The sequence below is a fragment of the Octopus bimaculoides genome, chromosome 10 (genome assembly GCF_046866305.1).
Source record: "Octopus bimaculoides isolate indiv1 chromosome 10, ASM4686630v1, whole genome shotgun sequence".
Lineage (NCBI taxonomy): Eukaryota > Metazoa > Mollusca > Cephalopoda > Octopoda > Octopodidae > Octopus > Octopus bimaculoides.
Window position 1 is genome coordinate 56,088,882 of NC_142937.1, and position 20,496 is coordinate 56,109,377.

The 20,496-nt window shown below is 37.7% G+C and overlaps 1 protein-coding gene across 1 annotated transcript in view; it reads right to left on the reverse strand.

Annotated features, from left to right (window-relative positions):
- The window catches only part of LOC149133738 (ganglioside GM2 activator-like), a 36,883-nt gene extending 17,085 nt beyond the window's left edge, over positions 1 to 19,798 (reverse strand). The window contains exon 1 of the mRNA XM_089358691.1: positions 19,446 to 19,798. Within this exon, the coding sequence (XP_089214817.1) occupies positions 19,446 to 19,533 (88 nt within the window). The 5' untranslated portion in view covers positions 19,534 to 19,798. The remainder of the gene's footprint in view (positions 1 to 19,445) is intronic.
- Positions 19,799 to 20,496: the final 698 nt, after the last annotated feature.

The following is a 20,496-nucleotide window of genomic DNA, read 5'->3' on the forward strand; positions in this document are numbered from 1 at the left end:
GCCATGCCAGTATTTAAACCAAAACGAATGGTACCCTGTGCAGCGATGAAGCAAGTCTAGAACTAGAGAGAGAAAAAATTAGAGTTATCCAAAAAGTGGAATATTGTAAATGGGCAGCTCCAACTGCATATATTAAAAAAATAATAATAAAATCAGAGTGTGCGCTGATTTTCCAACTGGTTTCAACGAATGTCTAAAAACGTGCAATTATCGTATGCCTACACGGGAGGATATTTTTGTGAAGTTAAACGGTGGAAAGTTATTCTCTAAATTAGATCTCTCTGACGCGTACCTGCAAATTAGAGTAGACGATGAAGGCTCGAAGTACTTAACAGTTTTTACACATCAAGGACTGTATAAGTACAACAGGTTACCATTTGGTTTAAAGTGGCACCAGTGATTTTTCAACAGATTATGGATGCAATGTCAGCGGACTGTGAATTCGCAATTTCATATCTGGGCGATATACTCATTAAAGCGAATCCAGGGATCAACACGTCGAGCACGTAAAGTATGTATTTGAAAAAATTAAGGATTACGACTTTACCTTGTGTTATGGAGAGAATCATGGCACCTCCAGTGAGAATGGAGTAGCCGAACTCGTACAAGTAGCAGCGTGTTCGACTGAGAGCGACAGATGAGAAATCGCAGGAAGTCGAAAGGTGTCGTTCATGAGTTTGTGGACTCGCAGGAAATTGTTGAGAAGTTGTTATAGTTCGTTGAGAGTTGTTTTGGATTGGTTATAGTTGTTGGCAGAGTTTTGGGGAATACATCAAGTGGAGACAGTTGGTGTCTACCCCGTTCCGTGGTATTATATATCACACTGTATTAGTATATGACACTAAGGTGACATATACAGAAATCAGGTTATAAAAGTGGCGACGGGTGATTCGAAGCTTACGTTGGCCATTAACACATTTTAATGATACAAAAAATTCGTTAATTATGGAAGACTTATTAGCTGGCATATTATAGTTGCAAAAGCAACAGGAGTTGCACCAAGAACTACAACGGCAACAACTACAACACAGTCAGTTGCTAGAACTGATGTTGAAGTCGGGAAACACTGCAAGTTCGTTTTCGCCAGACGGCGTAGCGAATCCTATAACTGACTTTAGTTATAACCCAGAAGAAGGTTTAACTTATTCAGCATACTTCAGAAGATACAAAAAAATATTCAAGGAAGAATGCAAGTGTTGGATAAACGATGAAAAAGTGAGACTATTGTTACGGAAACTAGGTCCTTCAGAACATGAAAAATACTGCAATTTTATCTTGCCTAAAAAAAAACAAGTAAAATTTGTTTCGAGGAAACAATTGAATTACCATCCCAAATGTTCAGCGATAAGAGTTTCCTGTTTAACACTCGCTGGAAGTGTTTGAATTTAGTAAAAAAAAAAAAAAGAGGATGAAGATTTTGTCAGTTATGCCGGAATCGTAAATAAGATGTGTGAAAAATTTAAACTGAAGGAATTATCTCCAGAAGTGTTTAAATGCCTCATCTTTGTGCAAGGTTTCACAGCAAATAAATATGCAGAAATACGTGCACGGATTCTTACAAAACTAGAACAGGAGGACCAGAATTTAACCCTGCAGGCAGTAGCAGAGGGATGTCAAGGAATTATCAACTTGCAACAAGACGTAAAGAAGCTTGAAGAAAAAAATTTCTTTCAAGTACAGACATGACGACCGGGAATAAATAAAGAAAAAAGAATGTTACGACCAAATCCATGCTATGGATGTGAAGGTCTGCATTTTAAGAAAGATTGTCCATTTAAAACTCGGAAATGTTTTAGCCGTCACAAAAATAGGACATAAAAGTTCGTACTGCACAGCGAAGCAAAAAAGGTTAGAAAAAATTTCTTTTAAAACGGTTTGCTCAACGGAAAGTCGTCACGACATCCGAAAAAGAAATATGTGTAATTAAAAAAATAAAAAAAACGACGCGAACGTGAAACTACAACTAGACACAGGTAGCGACATTAAAATTATTGATACCGACACGTAGAAGAAAATTGGGAAACCTATATTAAAGAATACATGGAAAAGTGCTCGAGGCGTCACAGGTGAAAGATTACACTTCTTAGGCGAAATGGCAAGCGACGTTAGATTTCGTAGTAAAACCTGTAAAGTAAAAGTGTTTGTATTAAAAAATGCAACAAACTTGTTCGATAGTGACTGAATGGTGTTGTTTGATTTATGGAACCTTCCCATAAAAATGTTCTGTAAAAACATAAATGATTGTTTCTTCAGTTAGAATAAGGTGTCAGATGAATTGAAGAAAAACATTTAAAATGCTTTTCCTGAAATGTTGTCGGATAAATTAGGTCTGTGTACTAAGACTGGGGCGTGTTTCCATATTAAGGAAAATGTAATACCAGTGTTCAAACTAAAAATAACGGTACCTTTTGCTGCGATAAAACATGTCGATGAAGAATTAGACAGATTAGAGAAAATTGGAGTCATCCAAAAAGTGGAATATGCAAAATGGGCATCTACAATGGTGTATATATATAAAAGAAAGAATAACAAAGTGAGGGTGTGTGCCGATTTTTCCACTGGCTTGAATGAATGTCTGAAAACATGTCACTATCCGCTATCTACTCCAGAGGATATTTTTGCGAAGTCAAACGGGGGCAAGATATTTTCGAAACTGCATCTCTCTGGTGCGTACCTACAAATTAGAGTAGACAAGGACTACTCAAAATATCTAACAGTGAATGTGCATAAAGGACTATATAAATACAACAGATTACCATTTGATTTAAAGGTTGCACCTGCAATTTTTCAACAGGTTATGGATGCAATGTTAGCGGACTGTGAATTCGCAATTCCACACTTTGATTATATATATATCAATTAAAATTTAATCTCGTGATCAGCATATCGAGCATGTAAAATGTGTTTTTGAAAAAATAAGAGATTACGGTTTCACACAGAGTGAGGATAAATGTGAATTTTTCTTAACCTAAAATTAAGTATTTAGGACAAATTATCGACAGGAATAGAGGACAAACGAACTCGTCGAGGGCAGACACAATTAAAAATATGCCTCTTCCGACTAATATCACGACCTTACAAGCTTTTCTAGGTCTAGCGAATTATTATCAAAATTATACACCAAATATGCATGAATTGAGAGCTCCACTAAATAATTTACTAAAAAAGGATGTGAAGTGGAATTAGTCAAATAATAGTCAAAGGCGTTTCGATCCTGCAGCGGAGATTGTTGTAGCTTCTGACACTTCTGAATACGGCATAGGAGCAGTAATGCTACATAAGTATAAAAACGGAGGTGGTGGTTCATGATTCACGTTCTCTGATAGCGGCAGAGAAAAATTATAGTCATATAGAGAAAGAAGCTCTAGCGATCGGTTTTGCCGTGAAAAAATTTCACTGATTTTTGTATGGTAGAAGTTTTTGGCTACAAACTGATCACCGACCGTCATTATAAAAAAAAATCGAAGAAAGGAATTCCTACTCATACTGCAAATAGATTACAACGCTGGGGTATGATATTGTTGAATTACAACTTTAAAATGGAGTATATACCATCCAAGAGCTTTGGGCATGCAGATTGTTTATCAAGGATAATTCCCAAAACCACAGAACTATTCAAAGATACCATGATTGCCGCGTTGCGAGCGGAAAATGAAATAAAAAAAACATTTTGTGTAACGTCATTCGGGAGTAACTGTTCAAGATATAAAATTAAATTCGGAGAATGACAAATTCATTGCAAAAATGAAAGAAACGTTAAAGATAAAAGAAACGAAAAATATACGTAATACAAATGCGAACCATTTTTCTCTGTGTGATAATGTGTTGGTATATGCACAAAGAGTTGTAAGCCAGCCGCACTACAAATGCGTGTAGTAAATGAATTTCATATGGGACACCCAGGGATTTCAAGAATGAAATCAGTAATGAGGAATTACGTGTATTGGCCTACTATGGACCGTGATATGGAACAATTGGTGAAATCCTGCAGAGGTTGTGCACTCGCAGCAAAGTCACCACTAGTGAAATTCCAATCGCGGCTTAAGACAGACACTCCGCGGTATAGATTTTGCTGAACCAGTAAACAACATGTATTATCTGATCATAGTACGCAGCTATACCAAGTAGCCGTAGATATGTAAATGCAGTTAACAACCTCGAAGGTAACAATAAGGTTCCTTCACGAACTCTTTGCGCGATACGGTGTCCCAAACTCTGTAGTATCGGATAACGGAATGCAGTTTTCAGAGTACGAATTTAAACATTTCTGTGAGAGGTATGCAATCAATCACATCTCTACTCCACCGTATCACCCGAGGTCAAATGGACTTCAACTCCGGGTGTCGCTGCATCACCACCGCGACGAGCATCCTCCTCTCCTGTTGCTGCTCGGCGGCGGCGGTGCCCGCTCTTCCGCTTAAAAAAGGGTTCGTAGATACATTTAAGCGAGCACTAAAAAAAATAGGAAATGAATTAGGCAATGATGTAGCACTAACTCAATTCTTAATGGTTTACTGGATAGCACCTAACCCGAACACTTGTTCAGGCAAGTCGCCCGCAGAGCTAATGTTTGCCCAGAAGATAAAATCAATTTTTGATAAATCGTTACCTACAAAAAAAACTTATAGAGAAAACCCAAGAAACATACAAAGTATTTTAATATGGGAGATAAAGTTCAATTCAAAATATATAAGAATGGTTGGGAGGACGGTATAGTGACGAAAAGAATAGGCAGTATGATGTACATAATAAAAGGCCAAATAGGAGAGCACAAACACCATTTGAACCGGTTGAAGGCTAGACATACCGAAGAAAGAGAAGAAATACCGATGGAAGTTTGTTATGACTTGTTCGATGTTCCGACGCCAAAAGAGGTTGAACCTAGGAGGATCAACAATAGAAAACATAAACAAACAGAACGACTAGAAATAGTCCCTAAGCAAAAGAAGAATTAAAACTTCTGGATAGAGATGATGATTAAAAAAGAATAGAATAAAATTAAATAAACGAGTTGCACTTCCTACAGAAGTCAAATCTCAAAAGCAGGGATGTTATGGCGAGAATCATAACACCTCCAGTGAGAATGGACTAGTTGAATTCATATAAGTAGCAGCATGTTCGACTGAGAGAGACAGATGAGAAATCGCAGGAAGTCGAAAGGTGTCGTTCGTGAGTTTGTGGAGTCGCAGGAAATTGTTGAGAAGTTGTTATAGTTCGTTGAGAGTTGTTTTGGATTGGTTATAGTTGTTGGCAGAGTTTTGGGGAATACATCAAGTGGAGACAGTTGGTGTCTACCCCGTTCCGTGGTATTATATATCATACTGTATTAGTGCACAACACTAATTTAACATATGCAGAAATCACGTTATAAAACCTTCAATGAAAAAAAGGGCGAATTTTTCTTAGGGAAATAAGATATTTAGGACAAATCATTGACAAAAATGGACGACGACGCAATACAAAATATGCCTCCTCCGACTAATACAAGCATTTCTAGGACTGGCAAATTATTGTCAAAATTATATCCCAAATATGCATAACGTTAGGGCTCCACTGAATAATTTGCTGAAAAAAGATGTGAAATGGAATTGGTCACAAAATTATCTAAAAGCGTTTGACAAAATTATAAAAATATTAATATCTGTTTTGTAATATCTCGCTTCGGTCCTACAACGGAGATTGTTGTAGTTTCAGACGCATCTGAGTATGGAATAGGAGCAATAATGCCACATGAATATAAAGATGGTAACATGAAGGTGGTGGTTCATGCCTCATGTTCTCTGATATCAGCAGAGAAAAATTATAGTCAAATTGAAAAAGAGGTTCTAGCGACAATTTTGCCGTGAAAAAATTTTACAGATTTTTGCACAGTAGAAGTTTTCGGCTACAGACTGTACACCGACCGTGCAACGCTTCGTCCCGTTGATGTGGGAGCCTGAGTTTTCGAGGATCAACGGGACGAAACGTTACAAGTTATGCATTGCTGAACGCACGAGAATCCTAAAAGATTCGCTCATATTAGAGAGCATCCTTAACTCCAGAACGGAGATTTTTGGACCATGTTTGCATTTTAGAAAATTCCTGCTAGCATTTTGGAATCCGCTAGGTAATGACACAGCCGGAAGCCGACAGCCAAAGCCTAAGAGAGACAATCGTTTACCTTCGTGAGTTTTGGTCACCGCAAGATGGCAGCGCGGCCTGAACTCGATAGCCAATGGTAAAGGGAGATAATCATCTATTGTTTACCTTCCCAGCGAGGCATTTCTTCCTCCATATTTTGAAGAGGTCTTAGGCCAACAGGTTTGGGTTCTGACGATACGCGCTAAGGCCAAACCCCTTATGGACGGAAAACCCAGGGTAACCCCATAAACCGACCTCTTCCATTATAATATATATATATCCACGTCGTTGGCAGATATTTATTTTATCGATCCCATAAGTAATGAAGATAAGGTCGACCTTGGTGGTATTTGAACTCAGAACGTAAAAATTTGTAGCATTTTGTATTGATCTTTGTCAATTTCGTCAGCAACTGTATTTCCCATATCCTTTATATTGAGGTTAGCTGAAGTGGAGTAGATAGTAAAACAGTACATAAACAATACTGGACAGATGAAGATCTTCTCACATTTATTGTTAAAAAATAAATTATCTTATCAAGAATGATTGAGAAAGTGCGAATAAGAGAAAAGTTTTTTAAAATGCGAAAACAAAAGTGTCGAAGTATATAGACGAACGAATTGATATGTCAATGTCGGAAAACTTTAAAGTATTTGTTTTTCTTGACACAAGAACCGAGGAATTACAGTAAATTTTCTTGAATTCTGCCACCGATTCCTTTGAGAAAAATATGAATGACACGACTGCCCATTTCTACACCCAATTAAAAATCCTAACTATCACGAAGAATCGTTGTTATTAAAGATTCTGGATTGACAGTATCGGTTGAGTGTCAGGCATAAATATTCGAAATCAGACTCGGCTATGCCTTTCATCCTTCCGGGGTTGATAAAATAAAGTACTAGTTGAACACTACCTTTTTCACCGACTACAACTGCTTAACCTCCCAAGCTAACCTGTCATATCTATCGACTTTTCTTTCTTCCTTATCGCATACCTTGTTGTCAGCTGGGCATGCTATATCTATGATCCAGCATCGTTTGCTTTCTTTCTCAATTAATACTATGTCTGGTTTCCTATTCTCTATCTCATGGTGGCACTGAATCATAAAATACCATAGGATTTTTGCATTATCATTTTCGTTGATGCCTTCGGGTTTATGTTCGTGCCTTTTTTTTGCTCTGTCAAGTCCATACTTGTGGCAAAGTGTCCAATGGACAATCCTTGCTATATTGTCATGACGTCACCTATATTCTTTCTGGTCTAGTGGCGTACATTGACTGGTAATATGCCATACGGTTTCACCATTTTGTCCACAGATTCTACACGTATCACTTTCTAATATGTTGCCACTTCTGTATTTGATGTAATTGGTTCTTAGTGCTTGCTATTGGGCAGCACAGATTAGAGCGTCCGTTTCCGGTTTTAAATCACTTTTAGTCATCCACAATCATCTTTTTTCTCTGTCTGTCTTATCTTCAACATCCCTATGAAATTGTCCATGCATTCTTTTTTTTTATCCACCTATTTTCAGTTTCATTCATTCTCAAGCGCTTGTACAGTGCTTTATTTTTGCAATCTTCCATCCTACCCGAGCCTGATTTTCTTACTTCCAATAATAATGGTTCTGTGGCATTTTTTACACATGTTGTTTTCTTCTGCTCTAATGCTGTGTTCGCATCCAATCAGTCCTCTTCCACCTCTTTTTCTTGGTACATACAGTCTGTCTGTGTCACTTTTTGGGTGGAGTATCCCATATCTAGTCAGCAATTTCCTTGTCTTTCTGTTTAAGTTGTTTAGTCCGTCAACTTTCCATGCGATTACCCCTGCTCCACATCTAAGGAGTGAAATCGGCCAGATGTTGATAGCTTCAATCTTATTCCGTCCGTTTAATTTCGACTTAAGGATCAGTCTCAGTCTGCACAAGTACTCCACCTTAAATTTTTTTGTTATTTCTTTCTCAATCAATTTGTCCATTTTCAGAATACCCAAATACTTATAGCTCGTCTCTTCTATCAGCTTCATAGCCTCCCCCGATAGTATCGCTAGCCCGTCCATACATTTGATCTTGCCTCTCTTCAAGACTAACACATCAAACTTTTTCAGTCCAAACTTAATTCTGATACCAGCACTGAAAGTATACACTATATCAACGAGGGAACTGACTTGGGATTCATCTTTACCATAAAGTTTGAGGTCATCCACAGATAACAAGTGGTTGACATTTTGTTGGCAGCTCTTGAATACATACCCAGTTTTTGCTTTCTTCAGAATCAGTGTTAGTGGTATCATGCACAGTACAAAGATCAGTGGGGACAGGCAGTCCCCTTGGAAGATGCCACTCCTGATTTCTATTGTCCCTAAACTTCTTCCATATGCTGTCAGTTCCGTCCTGCACTTCGCCATACTTTTTCCAAGCAATTGCTGCTCAACATTCGATGCAATACCAAATAGGTTCATACATTCCATAATCCAAGAATGTGGGATCATATCGTAAGCCTTATGATAATCGATGCATGACGTGGCTAAGTTAGTTTTTCTCCTCTTGCAGTCACTAAGTAAAGTTTTTCTACCAGGAGTTGATCCTTGGTTCCTCTGCATTTACACCTACACCCCTTCTGCTCATGAGGCAGGACTCCATTTTTTTCCAGATGTCCATACATTGACTCTGTGACTATTCCAGTCAATAATTTCCACATAAACGGCAAGCAGGATATCGGGCTATAATTGTCTACCGTATTGCCTTTTTCGATGTTTTTTAAGCGCAGCACTGTCCTATCCATTGACAACCGCTCTGGTGTTACTTGGTCTGCATTTAACAAGGTGTTAAGGTGTGCAGTTATTCGTGCATGACATTCACCAAACATTTTGATCCAGTAGCCTTGAACTCCATCTAGTCCCGGTAATTATAATTATTATTATTATTATTATTATTATTATTATTATTATTTTATTATTATTATTATTATTATTATTATTATTATTATTATTATTATTATTATTATTATTATTATTATTATTATTTTTGTTATTTTTATTATTATTATTATTCCTTCGTAACACAGTGTAGGTAAAAATTCACCGGAGTCTTTAGTCATTGGTCAAGTCACAAGGACCTCGGACAGATAATACTTTCCTTAAGATGTGCGCTGTGCGCAATAAGGCTGCTTTTTGCAAAACATCAATTTTGCATGGGATTTTCAGCTGCCTTAAGAAGACTTAAAGTTTCAACGGAATTGAGCCCAACGCTCCAATTACCACTGGCATCACTTTTACATTACCCTCTCGCATTCCATACAGTCTTGTCATTTCCACTTCCAATTCAGAGTACTTGGTGATTTTTTTCAACCTCTTTACTCACAACATTCATGTCATTTGGTATGGCTACATCAATGATCTGACAGTATTTGTCTCTCTTATTCAATATGACAATATCCGGCCAACGGTGTTCGATTACACGACCCGTCTGAAAATCATTGTCCCAGAGTATCGTTACTTTTCTATCCTCCTGCATAACATTACTTGGTACATGCTCATACCAGTTCTCTGTTACTTCATATTGGTATTTTAGACGTAAGAGCCAATGAAGATACACACACACTTTATCGTGGCGGCGCTTGTATTCTTTTTGTGCAAGGCTCTCACGTCCACTTACCAAGTGAGTCACATTATCCATACATTTTCCACCGAGTTTGCATTTCTGGATGCCAGAAGTTTTATAGATATTATACTTCACTGAATAGGTAGCGGGAGGTGCAGCAACGATCAGACTTTCGGTGGTACGCTTCAGATCATCTCGCTCAAGCCATGCCCACGATGCTGTATTATCCTTAACGTCCTGTGTATTCCTTTAAACTGTCCGTGCATTCTCATTTCAAGAAGGTCTTCTTTTCTCTTCTTCTAAGCTCCTTGGTTAAGCTCTTCTTTGCCCATCATTTCATCTGCATTTACCCCCATATCTTTCACGGCATATTGCAACAGGTCTTCATCACTATTTATCAAACACTTGGCAAGCATTCTCCTTTCACTCCTTATACAATGGTCTGTACTAATTAGTCCTCTGCCACCATTCTTTCTTTTCATATATTGTCTGTTTACGTTTGCTTTAGGGTGTAGCACCTCATGCAGTATCATCAACTTTCTTGTCCTTCTATCCCGTGTTGATATTTCCTCCTTAGTCCATTTGAGGATGGACGCACTATATCTAACCACCGCAACTGCCCAGATATTCATTGCGGTAATCAAATTTTTGGCATTCAGGCTGGATTTCAACACCATCTTCATCCTTTTTTGATATGCCTCGCTGATCTTGACTTATATTTCTCTGTGTAGAATGTCATCCAGCTACCAAATCCATGGCCCTTCCTGATGGTAACCGCAATCCTCTGTAGGCTGCTTTCTTCTCACTTTTCAGATTAAGTACTGAGCATTTGGTAGTCCCAAATTCGATACCGATGTCCCTACCACACTTCTGGACTGTTTTGGTTAAGGTATCCATCTATTTTTCAGATTTCTCAAACAATTTCAGATCATCCATAAACAGAAGATGGTTCAATGATGGGCCTTTCTTCTCACATCTGTAACCCATCTTAACTTTCCTAAGTGTCATTGTAATGGATATTAGTGCAATTACAAAAAGTAACAGAGAAAACGAGTCACCTTGGAAGATTCCCCTTTTAATATTAACTTCTCCAAGGAATACATTACTTGAGTACAATTTGGTTTTCCACTCTTTCATGCTAAGCATCAGAAAATTTGTGATATTGTCAGCAACACCAAACATCAGCAGGCATTCAACGATTCAAGAATGAGGCATCATATCATATGCCTTCTTAGTCAATCCAAGCCATAAACATGTTTGTATAATGTTTTTTTTACAATGCCTCAAAACTTTTTTATTGATGACCAGGTGATCCTTGGTACCCTGAGAACTCTTCCTACATCCTATTTGTTCCCTTGGTAGTATTTCTTCCTGTGCCAGGAAAGTATGTCTTTGCTGCACATATTCCAGTGAGTGTCTTCCAGATTATGTTTAGGCATGCTATGGGACGATAGTTTCCCACAATATTCCCCTTTCTTCTATCTTTTATTATAAGTGTTATCCTCCCAGTCACCATCCACGCGGGGATTGTACCTTTCTGGACACACTCATTTAATTGGGCTCATTCATGCACCGCTAGGCATCTCTTCAGCCAAAAGCCATGAATCCAATCTGGTCCGGGTGCTTTCAAGTTAGGCACTTTACCCACTTGTTCTTTCACGTCAACCGTACTTATGACAATATTCCTTTGTTCCTTTCCTCCTTGTAATTCTGTCTTGATTGTTCCTATCCACATTGCTTCCCTTTTATGCAGCACATTGTTTCCCCATAATCCGCTCCAGAACTCCTTGGCTTGATTTGAATCAGGAACATTTTCCCCATTGTCTCCTCCTAACGTTCGGAAGAATTGCTTCGGGTTATTTTCGTCTACTTATGTCTGATCACACACACACCGTGTATGTGATCTGTTGTGACATAACGACCGTCCGAGGCCAAATCACTGCCCCTGATGCGGGCGGTTTCGGACGTGCCGGGCGAGAAACCTTCACCATGATCGGCTATAGCTCCATTCTCACCGTTAATTCTTTCATTGGTTGTGTTGTATCATGATTTCATGAGTCGTTCGTGGGGCTCCCACGAGAGTTGTTATTGAGATCCCATCTCTCCCTTTCTCTCTTTATTTGTATATACACGTGCACATCTATGTACATACATATATACATAAATAACGTGCCTGCATTGAGTCGCCTCCATAACCACAGTGATTATCATTATCACCATCGTTCTACATATAGCATTAAAAAATATCAATAATATGGGACCCGGCAGACCTTCGTCACTATTTATCAGATACTATTATTATTAATATTATTATTATTATTATTATTATTATTATTATTATTATTATTATTATTATTATTATTACCTCCGCCTTGGCGAAGACGGTGGTTTTGTTTTCAGTCACGTTTGTTTGTTTGTTTGTTTGTCCGTGGACAAGATATCTCAAGAAGCGCTGGATGGATTCGGATGAAACTTTCAGGGATGTCTGACCTCGTGACTGGCACGAACTGACTAAATTTTGGGGTTGATCCAGTACCGGACAAGGATTCTGGATTATTTTTCCGGGTTTTTTAATTTAATTTTTGACAGTGGTCGGGTTCATTTTTAATATTCTCGTTTGTGAGAGCAGTCGAGTTTATTTCAGATATTCTCATTTTAAAAATCATCTCTGGCTAATTGTTGAGAGGACATTGGTGTTGCTTTGGCAGAGGTTTGCGCTCTTTGAGTGCCCTTGTTGTTTTCATCATCATCATCATCATTATTATTATTATTATTATTATTATTATTATTATTATTACTATTGAATGAGAGAGCAGTGCATGCCATCAAAGTGACACTGGGGTACAATTATACGAAGCCCAATATACCCGTCATGACTACCCGTCTGATAACGGTACACCAGGCACATGTATCACAACCACATGTGCCCGACATTGTGATCTTATATCAAGATAAACAGCGCATCACCTTGTAGGTGGGGCCCAGTTAGAATTTTCTTCAGGTTGAGTAGCCCATCCCGCTCAAAAGGTCCCTGAATAAGGTTTGTTTAAGGATGATGTACGAAACGCTCATGTTTTCAGAGGTGAATTATTCAAACCCCAAATAATTCCTCTCAACACATGCCTATGATGCTTCCCCCACTACTTCTGCTCGTGATTAGAGATGCATATATCGTCAGCCACTAATGCTCAACTGACAAGCAAATCTGTGGTATTGAGCAGAATATTTGTTGTAGCGCATCTTTTATACCAAAACAAAACAATGTACATGATAACACTTCGAATAAGTTACATAAGAGCCACTGCCTGGAATTGCATCAAGGCGTTTTATTATTATTCAGTAGTTTTATTTTCATAACGTGCTTTCACTACACTACCGAGTGCAGCTCTGTGTGCCTTGAGTATGTGCTCTAGTTTGTTGTGATACTCTTATAGTTACTGTATTGAAAGTGTTTTACGTAGGATGTGTGCTATTTTAGGGACAACTTTTATGCTTGACTCTCGTAGCTGCAACATCTTAGCGATCTCAATTCTCAGGTCTCCATATTTATAAATCTTTTCTCTTTCTTTCATGATAATATGTTAATCTCCTGGCACTGCCACATCGATTATCTGGCACCGTTGTTTGTTCCTCCTAAAGGTTACTATATCCGGCCTTCGGATATATTATTATTATTATTATTATTATTATTATTATTATTATTATTATTATTATTATTATTATTATCAAAGTGGCGAGCTTCATGTTCTGAGTTCAAATTTTGCCGAGGTCGACTTTGCCTTTCATCCTTTCGGGGTCAATGAAATAAGTATCAGTTACGCACTGGGGTCGATGTAATCGACTTACCCCCTTTCCCCAAATTTCAGACCTTCTGCCTATAGTAGAAAGGATTGTTATTATTATTATTATTATTATTATTATTATTATTATTATTATTATTATTATTATTATTATTATCATTATTATTATTATTATTACATGACGGAAACATAAAAAATACAATAACAAGAACGACATTCTATTTTTTGCATGTATCGTGACTTGAAAAGAAAGAAGAAAGAACGGGCAAAGGTATGTCACAAAAATTAGTACTACCTTGCCCAACAAATTTATCCAGGCAAAAGAAGGAAGTTGACCTTGCGTTATTTTTTAAATGGAGACAGTTTCTACGTGCCCCGAAAAAGTAGCTAGAAGAAATTCATCGACTAGAGCAGGGCATATAGTGATGTATTCCTTGTTTTTAAGACTAAGAATCTGAGAGAGAATGAAGGACGTTGACTCTTGGGTTGTCGTCACCACTTACGCAGCATTAGGATCAAACAGTGAGCGAGGAGGCAGGTTACAACCAAATATGGTTGGGTCTGCTTGAATATCCAAGTCTTGATGAGTCCTGGTAACCACAAGACTGCACCGCTATACCCCACTAAGGGAACAGAGATGATATTGATCAGATTGATGGGCCAGGACAGAAAAGATTTCCAGCTGGGCCCCCACCTGCAAGGTCATGCGTTGTTTATCTTGATATCAGGTCACCATGTCGCGCAAATATGATTGTGATGCATGTGCCTGGTATACTCTTATTAGACAAGTAGTCATGATGTGTATAATGGGCTTTGTATAATTGTACCTCAGCGTCACTTTGATGGCATGCATTGCTCTCTCACTCAATGATAATAATAATAACAACAACAATAATGATAATAATATCCAGACAGACAAGGTGTCAGAGCACCGAAGGCCAGATATAGTAACCTTTAGGAGGGGCAAACAAGTGTGCCTAACAATCGATATGGCAGTGACAGGAAATCAACATATTATGAAAGAAAGAGAAAAGATTGATAAATGTAGAGACCTGAGAATTGAGATCGCTAAGATGTGACAGCTACGAGAGTCAAACATAAAGGTTGTCCTTATTGTCATCGGACCATTGGGTCCAATACCACTCAACCTGAAGAAACATCTGGGAAACTTTGGAAATAGCTTACAATCTAGGTGCATTGCAAAAATCGGCATTACTTAGAACTGCACGCATATTGCGTAAAATAAAGTCTGTCTGAGGTCCTTGTTGTGACTTGACAGACAGTACAAATCCCCGATAGACACAAAAGACACCTATCAGTGGCTATGAAGCACAGGGCTAAAGGCAGAGAGTGAAGGTTTTATCTTGGCTGCCCAAGATCAGAGCTTATTGACCCGGAACTATCAAGCCAATAAGATGAAAAATGGCAAGAAATGGAAATGGAATTGAAAGAAGATGCTAATGAATAATAATAATAATAATAATAATAATAATAATAATAATAATAATAATAATAATGGTTTCAAATTTTGCCACAGGGGCAGCAATTTTAGAGAAGAGGAAAAGTCGATTACATCCCCAGTGTTTCACTGGTACTTAATTTATCGATCGCGAAAGGATGAGAATTTGAACTCAGAACCTAACGAGGGGTGAAATACCGCTAAGCATTTCGTCCAGCGTGCTAACGATTCGGTCAGCTTGCCACCTTACTAATATTAATAATAATAATAATAATGATAATGATAATAATAATAATAATAATAATAATTATTATTATTATTATTATTATTATTATTTTAATTTTTTGCCACAAGGGCAGCTTCGGGGAGGTGGAGATGAGTCAATTACAACGACCCAGTGTTCAACTGGTACTTATTTTAACGACCCCGAAAGGATGAAAGGCAGAATTTGAACTCAGAACGTAGTGACGGGCGAAATACTGCTAAGCATTTTGTCTAGTGTGCTAACGATTCTGCCAGCTCGCCACCTTAATAATAATAATAATAATAATAATAATAATAATAATAATAATAATAATAATAATAATAATAATAATAATAATAATGTTTTCAGTATTTAAGGAAGCTGACAAATACAAACAAGAAATCAATCTACCTAACAAATACGAAGAAGAAGAAGAAGAAGAAACAACAAAAGCTATAAAACAAATGAAATCCAAACTAAAGCTAGAACAACAACGGACCATGATAAAACGATGGCAAGAAAAGCCCCTACATGGTAAATACTGGGCTAAACTAAATGCGAAAGAAATAGACAGAGAAAAATCCCAGCAATGGCTGAGAAGCTCAGGACTCAAAGCAGAGACTGAAGGATTTTTAATTGCTGCACAAGACCAGAGCCTCCCCACCAGAAATTACCAAAAACACATAATGAAAAGAAATATAACAAGTAACTGTAGAATATGTGGAGATGGACAAGAAACAATAAATCATATTATCTCTGGCTGCCCAGTCCTGGCTAAGAAGGAATATATTCACAGACACGACAGAGCTGGGACCTATATACACTGGAAGCTATGCCAACACTATGGAATAACAACAGAAAAAAGATGGTATAAACACACGCCAGAAAAGGTCACAGAAAACGAGAAAGCAACCATACTCTGGGATATGCCAATACACACAGATAGAGAAATTAAGGCAAATAGACCAGATATAGTTGTCAAAGATCATGAAGGAAAAAAATGCTTTCTAATTGATGTATCAATACCAGCAGATGACAACGTTTCTCGAAAAGAAATGGAAAAACTTTCAAAATACAAAGACCTGGAAATAGAGATAACTCGAATGTGGAGTCTAAAAACAGAAACAATTCCTATCATAGTAGGTGCCTTAGGTATAATTAAAAAATACTCAGACAAATACATAACAAAAATACCAGGACTTACAAATATATGTAACATACAGAAAATTGCACTACTGGGTACTGCACACATTCTACGCAAAACACTTTCAATACAGTAAACATAAAAGCACCACAGCAAACCACAGCACATACCCAAGGCGCACAGAGCTGCGCTCGGTAGTGAAGTGAAAGCACGTTATAAAAATAAAACTACTGAACAATAATAATAATAATAATAATAATAATAATAATAATAATAATATACGAAAACTGTTGACAATGCATAGAATGCACCACCCTAAGGCAGATATAGAACGTCTTTATCTGCCAAGACAAGAGGGAGGCCGAGGACTTCTACAGCTGGCATTATCAATGAAGGTAGCCACAATTGGCCTAGACACCTATCTGAAAAACTCTGAGGACTGGATGCTAAAACTTGTCTTAAAATATGAAAGCAAGAAAGCATCTTACTCAGTAACAAAACATGCAAAGGAATATCTAAGTGAATTCCAATTGCAACAAATTCAAGAATTAGACGAACTAGAAACACCTGCAGGAAAAGCTAAGCGCTTGAAAACCCGTGCTAAAATTGCTGCCTTAGCTATTATGACTGAAAAATGGCATGGAAAACCTCTCAATGGCAAATACCCAAAGAGAGCGAATAATGCAGATATTGACAAAGCCCTTACCCACCAATGGTTAATGGCCTCTGGCTTGAAATCAGAAACAGAGGGGTTTATCATAGCAGCCCAAGATCAATGCCTACCTACAAAGAACTACCAGGCCAACATATTAAAGAACGGCAGCTCCCCATTATGTCGTATATGCCAACAACAAAATGAGACCATCGATCATGTTGTCTCCATGTGCAGTCTGCTTGCGCCTACAGAGTATCTCAACAGGCATGATAGAGCTGCACAATATATTCACTGGGTAATATGCAAAAACCTGGACTTGCCCCATGATAAAAACTGGTAGGAACACAAACCACCCCCAGTACTTGAAAATGATCACATTGCACTCCTCTGGAACTTCACCATTCAAACTGACAGAAAGATAGACGCAAATAGGCCAGACATCATACTGAAAGACTTCAGACAAAAATCATGCCTCCTCATTGATATGACTGTCCCAATCGATATAAACGTATCTGTCAAGACCTACCAAAAACTGAGCAAATATAAAGATCTTGAAATAGAAATTAGCAAAATGTGGAATCTGAAGACGAAAACAATACCTATTGTCATAGGTGCCCTGGGAATGACAGCGAAACGGGCTGATTACTACCTAGCTCAGATACCAGGAAACCCCAAAATGGCTGAAGTTCAAAAGATAGTGCTCATGGGAACTGCCCATATCCTACGTAAAATACTGTCTATGTGATCTCAAATTTTAAAGCAAACACATAATTTTCTTACGGTTTCTTAAACATTCACTTGAACAAAACTGTACAAATCCAAATATATGGTACCCTAGGCATAACACCTACATGAACTTCTAACTTGTTGTCTCTTGAGGTCTCTGGGTGAGACTTGGATCCAACTTGTACAAATGCAAAACAAAAGTCAAACATAAAATAATAATAATAATAATAATAATAATAATAATAATAATAATAATAATAATAATAATAATAATAATAATTATTATTATTATTATTATTATTATTATTATTATTATTATTATTATTATCATTATTATTATCATTATTATCATCATCATCATTATTATTATTATTATTATTATTATTATTATTATTATTATAATACCAGGATGCTCTGATGCAATACCAGGGTGCCCCGATGCTGTACTAGCACGCCCTGATGCTGTACCAGGATGACCTGATGCAATACCAGGCAGTGGTTTTCATGGCTTCTCATCTTAACTGATTGGAAGTGTTAACATATGACATATACATTGTTTTCTCTTGGTATAATAGATGGGCTACAGCAAATTCACCTCTGGAAACATGAGTCTTTCATTCAAAATCCTTAAACAACCCTTATTCAGTGACTTTTTGAGCGGGATGGGCTACTCGACCTGAAGAAAATTCTAACTGGGCCACACCTGCAAGGTCATATGCTGTTAACCTTGATATGAGATCACCGTGTCGCGCACACATGGTTGTGATGCATGTGCCTGGTGTACCCTTATCAGATGGGTAGTCATGATGGGTATACTGGGCTTTGTATATTTTACCCCAGCGTCACTTTGATGGCATGCACTGCTCTCTCACTCAGTAATAATAATCCTTTCTACTATAGGCTCAATGTGGGGTTGGGGAGTGAATAGTCGATTACATTGACCGTAGTGCTCCGAAAGGATAAAAGGCAAAATCGACCTCAGTGAAATTGTAACTCAGAACATAAAGACAGTCGAAAGGTCGCTAGGCATTTTGTTCGGCTCCACAAGAGCCTAAAGACGAAATACAACACTCAAAAAGTAATGTTTTACATTGATCAATAACGATATAACATGATATAAAAATAGAAGTAAGGGAAAAAAAATGAAAGAAAAATTAAATGAATAGAATCCCTAATAACAGGGCAGTCTTCCTTAGGTAATTTAGGGAAATCCTCACACAAAACGTCCTCGCTTTCTTTGCCCTCTTCAAGGCGTCGGAAGGACCTTCTAGTTTCCTTCCTCCTACAAAGAAAAGCATACTCATAGTAGATTCATTCACTTTCATTACTCTTGCCATTCTCAATCACCTTTCGATAAAGATACAAAAACGGCAGCAGCATCTCTCAGCAAATTTTAGCACTATCCCAGCCGTTTCAGGGAGAGGGGGCTGGTTAATTATAGCGATCTAGTACATGAATTGTACTTTATTTTATTGACCCTGAAAGGATGAAAAGCAAAGTTGGCCTAGGTGAAATTTGAACTCAGAACGTAAAGAGCTAGAAGAAATAACCTAACGCATTTTATATCGACGCTCTAACTATTCTAGCATGGAATTGATATATTTAATATTCCTCTTAGATATAAAAAGAATTATAACAGAAAACTAAGAGTGGAGAGAATTTCTATAAAGAATGTAAATGTGAAATAATAACTTACCATTACAGTAAGACCATTCAAATGGAATATCTCTGGATAAACAAACACAGACCACACAAAACATACAAAGTAACTGGACAATATACATGACTATTGTTGTTTCTCCTTTCGATGTGTTTGTTTACTCTTTATCTGTTTTTGTATGTATGAGAGTTTCTGATTGGGGAAATCTCTTCAAATGACTGTTGCCGGTGTTGCCGCCACAAGTTCTGAATGTGTTATATATATATATAGTAATTTATACACAAATGTATATAGAGAGAGATAGATAGCTACAGATAGAGAGAAGTAGAGATAGAGAGACAGAAGTGTTTATCAGTAGACGTTCCTGACCATCTGTTGCTAGTAAAAGTGTCTTATTACCAAAAATTACACTAATTATATACGAGCTAAAAGGTCATCATTGTTGTTGTTGTTGTGCGCGTATGTGCGTGTGTGTATATGGGTGTGTAGATAGGTGTTACTCTATGCACTCACTCACTCACACACAGACACACACACATGTATACTTATGTGTGGATGTATATCCGTGTACAGCGTGTCCCAAAGGTAATGCCTGATTCTAAAATTGGCAACTGCACAAAGTAAGGCGTTTCATTTGGAAGTGCGTATTATGTGTGTATGGGGGAGATAGTGTTATATATCTCTTGAATGAGAAAGCAGCAGCAGGGGGTGAGGTAAAGAAGTGTGTTGTGTATATATAAACCCAACTAGAAGTGTGCATTGTGTAATGTGTGTGTGTGTCTGTGTGTGCGCGCGCACACACAGACACACACCCACCCAGCCAGAAGAAGTGAGGTGGGAGTGATAATAGGGAAAAGCAAACAGAACGTGATGTAATAAATCTTAAAGTATTATCTCATCTCAGTTTCAAAGTCGTAGAAGCAGAATAATTTGCTTACCTAGATGTGCGTGTTGGAGGGAGGGTGTGTGGTATCAAATACGGTAGTTATTGTATGGTAACAAAAGCATTGGAACACCACTCTTTCTCTCACTGAAGGGATTTTATGGAAGGCGGTAGTGTAGCTGATAGGGGAGAAAGGGGACCGTT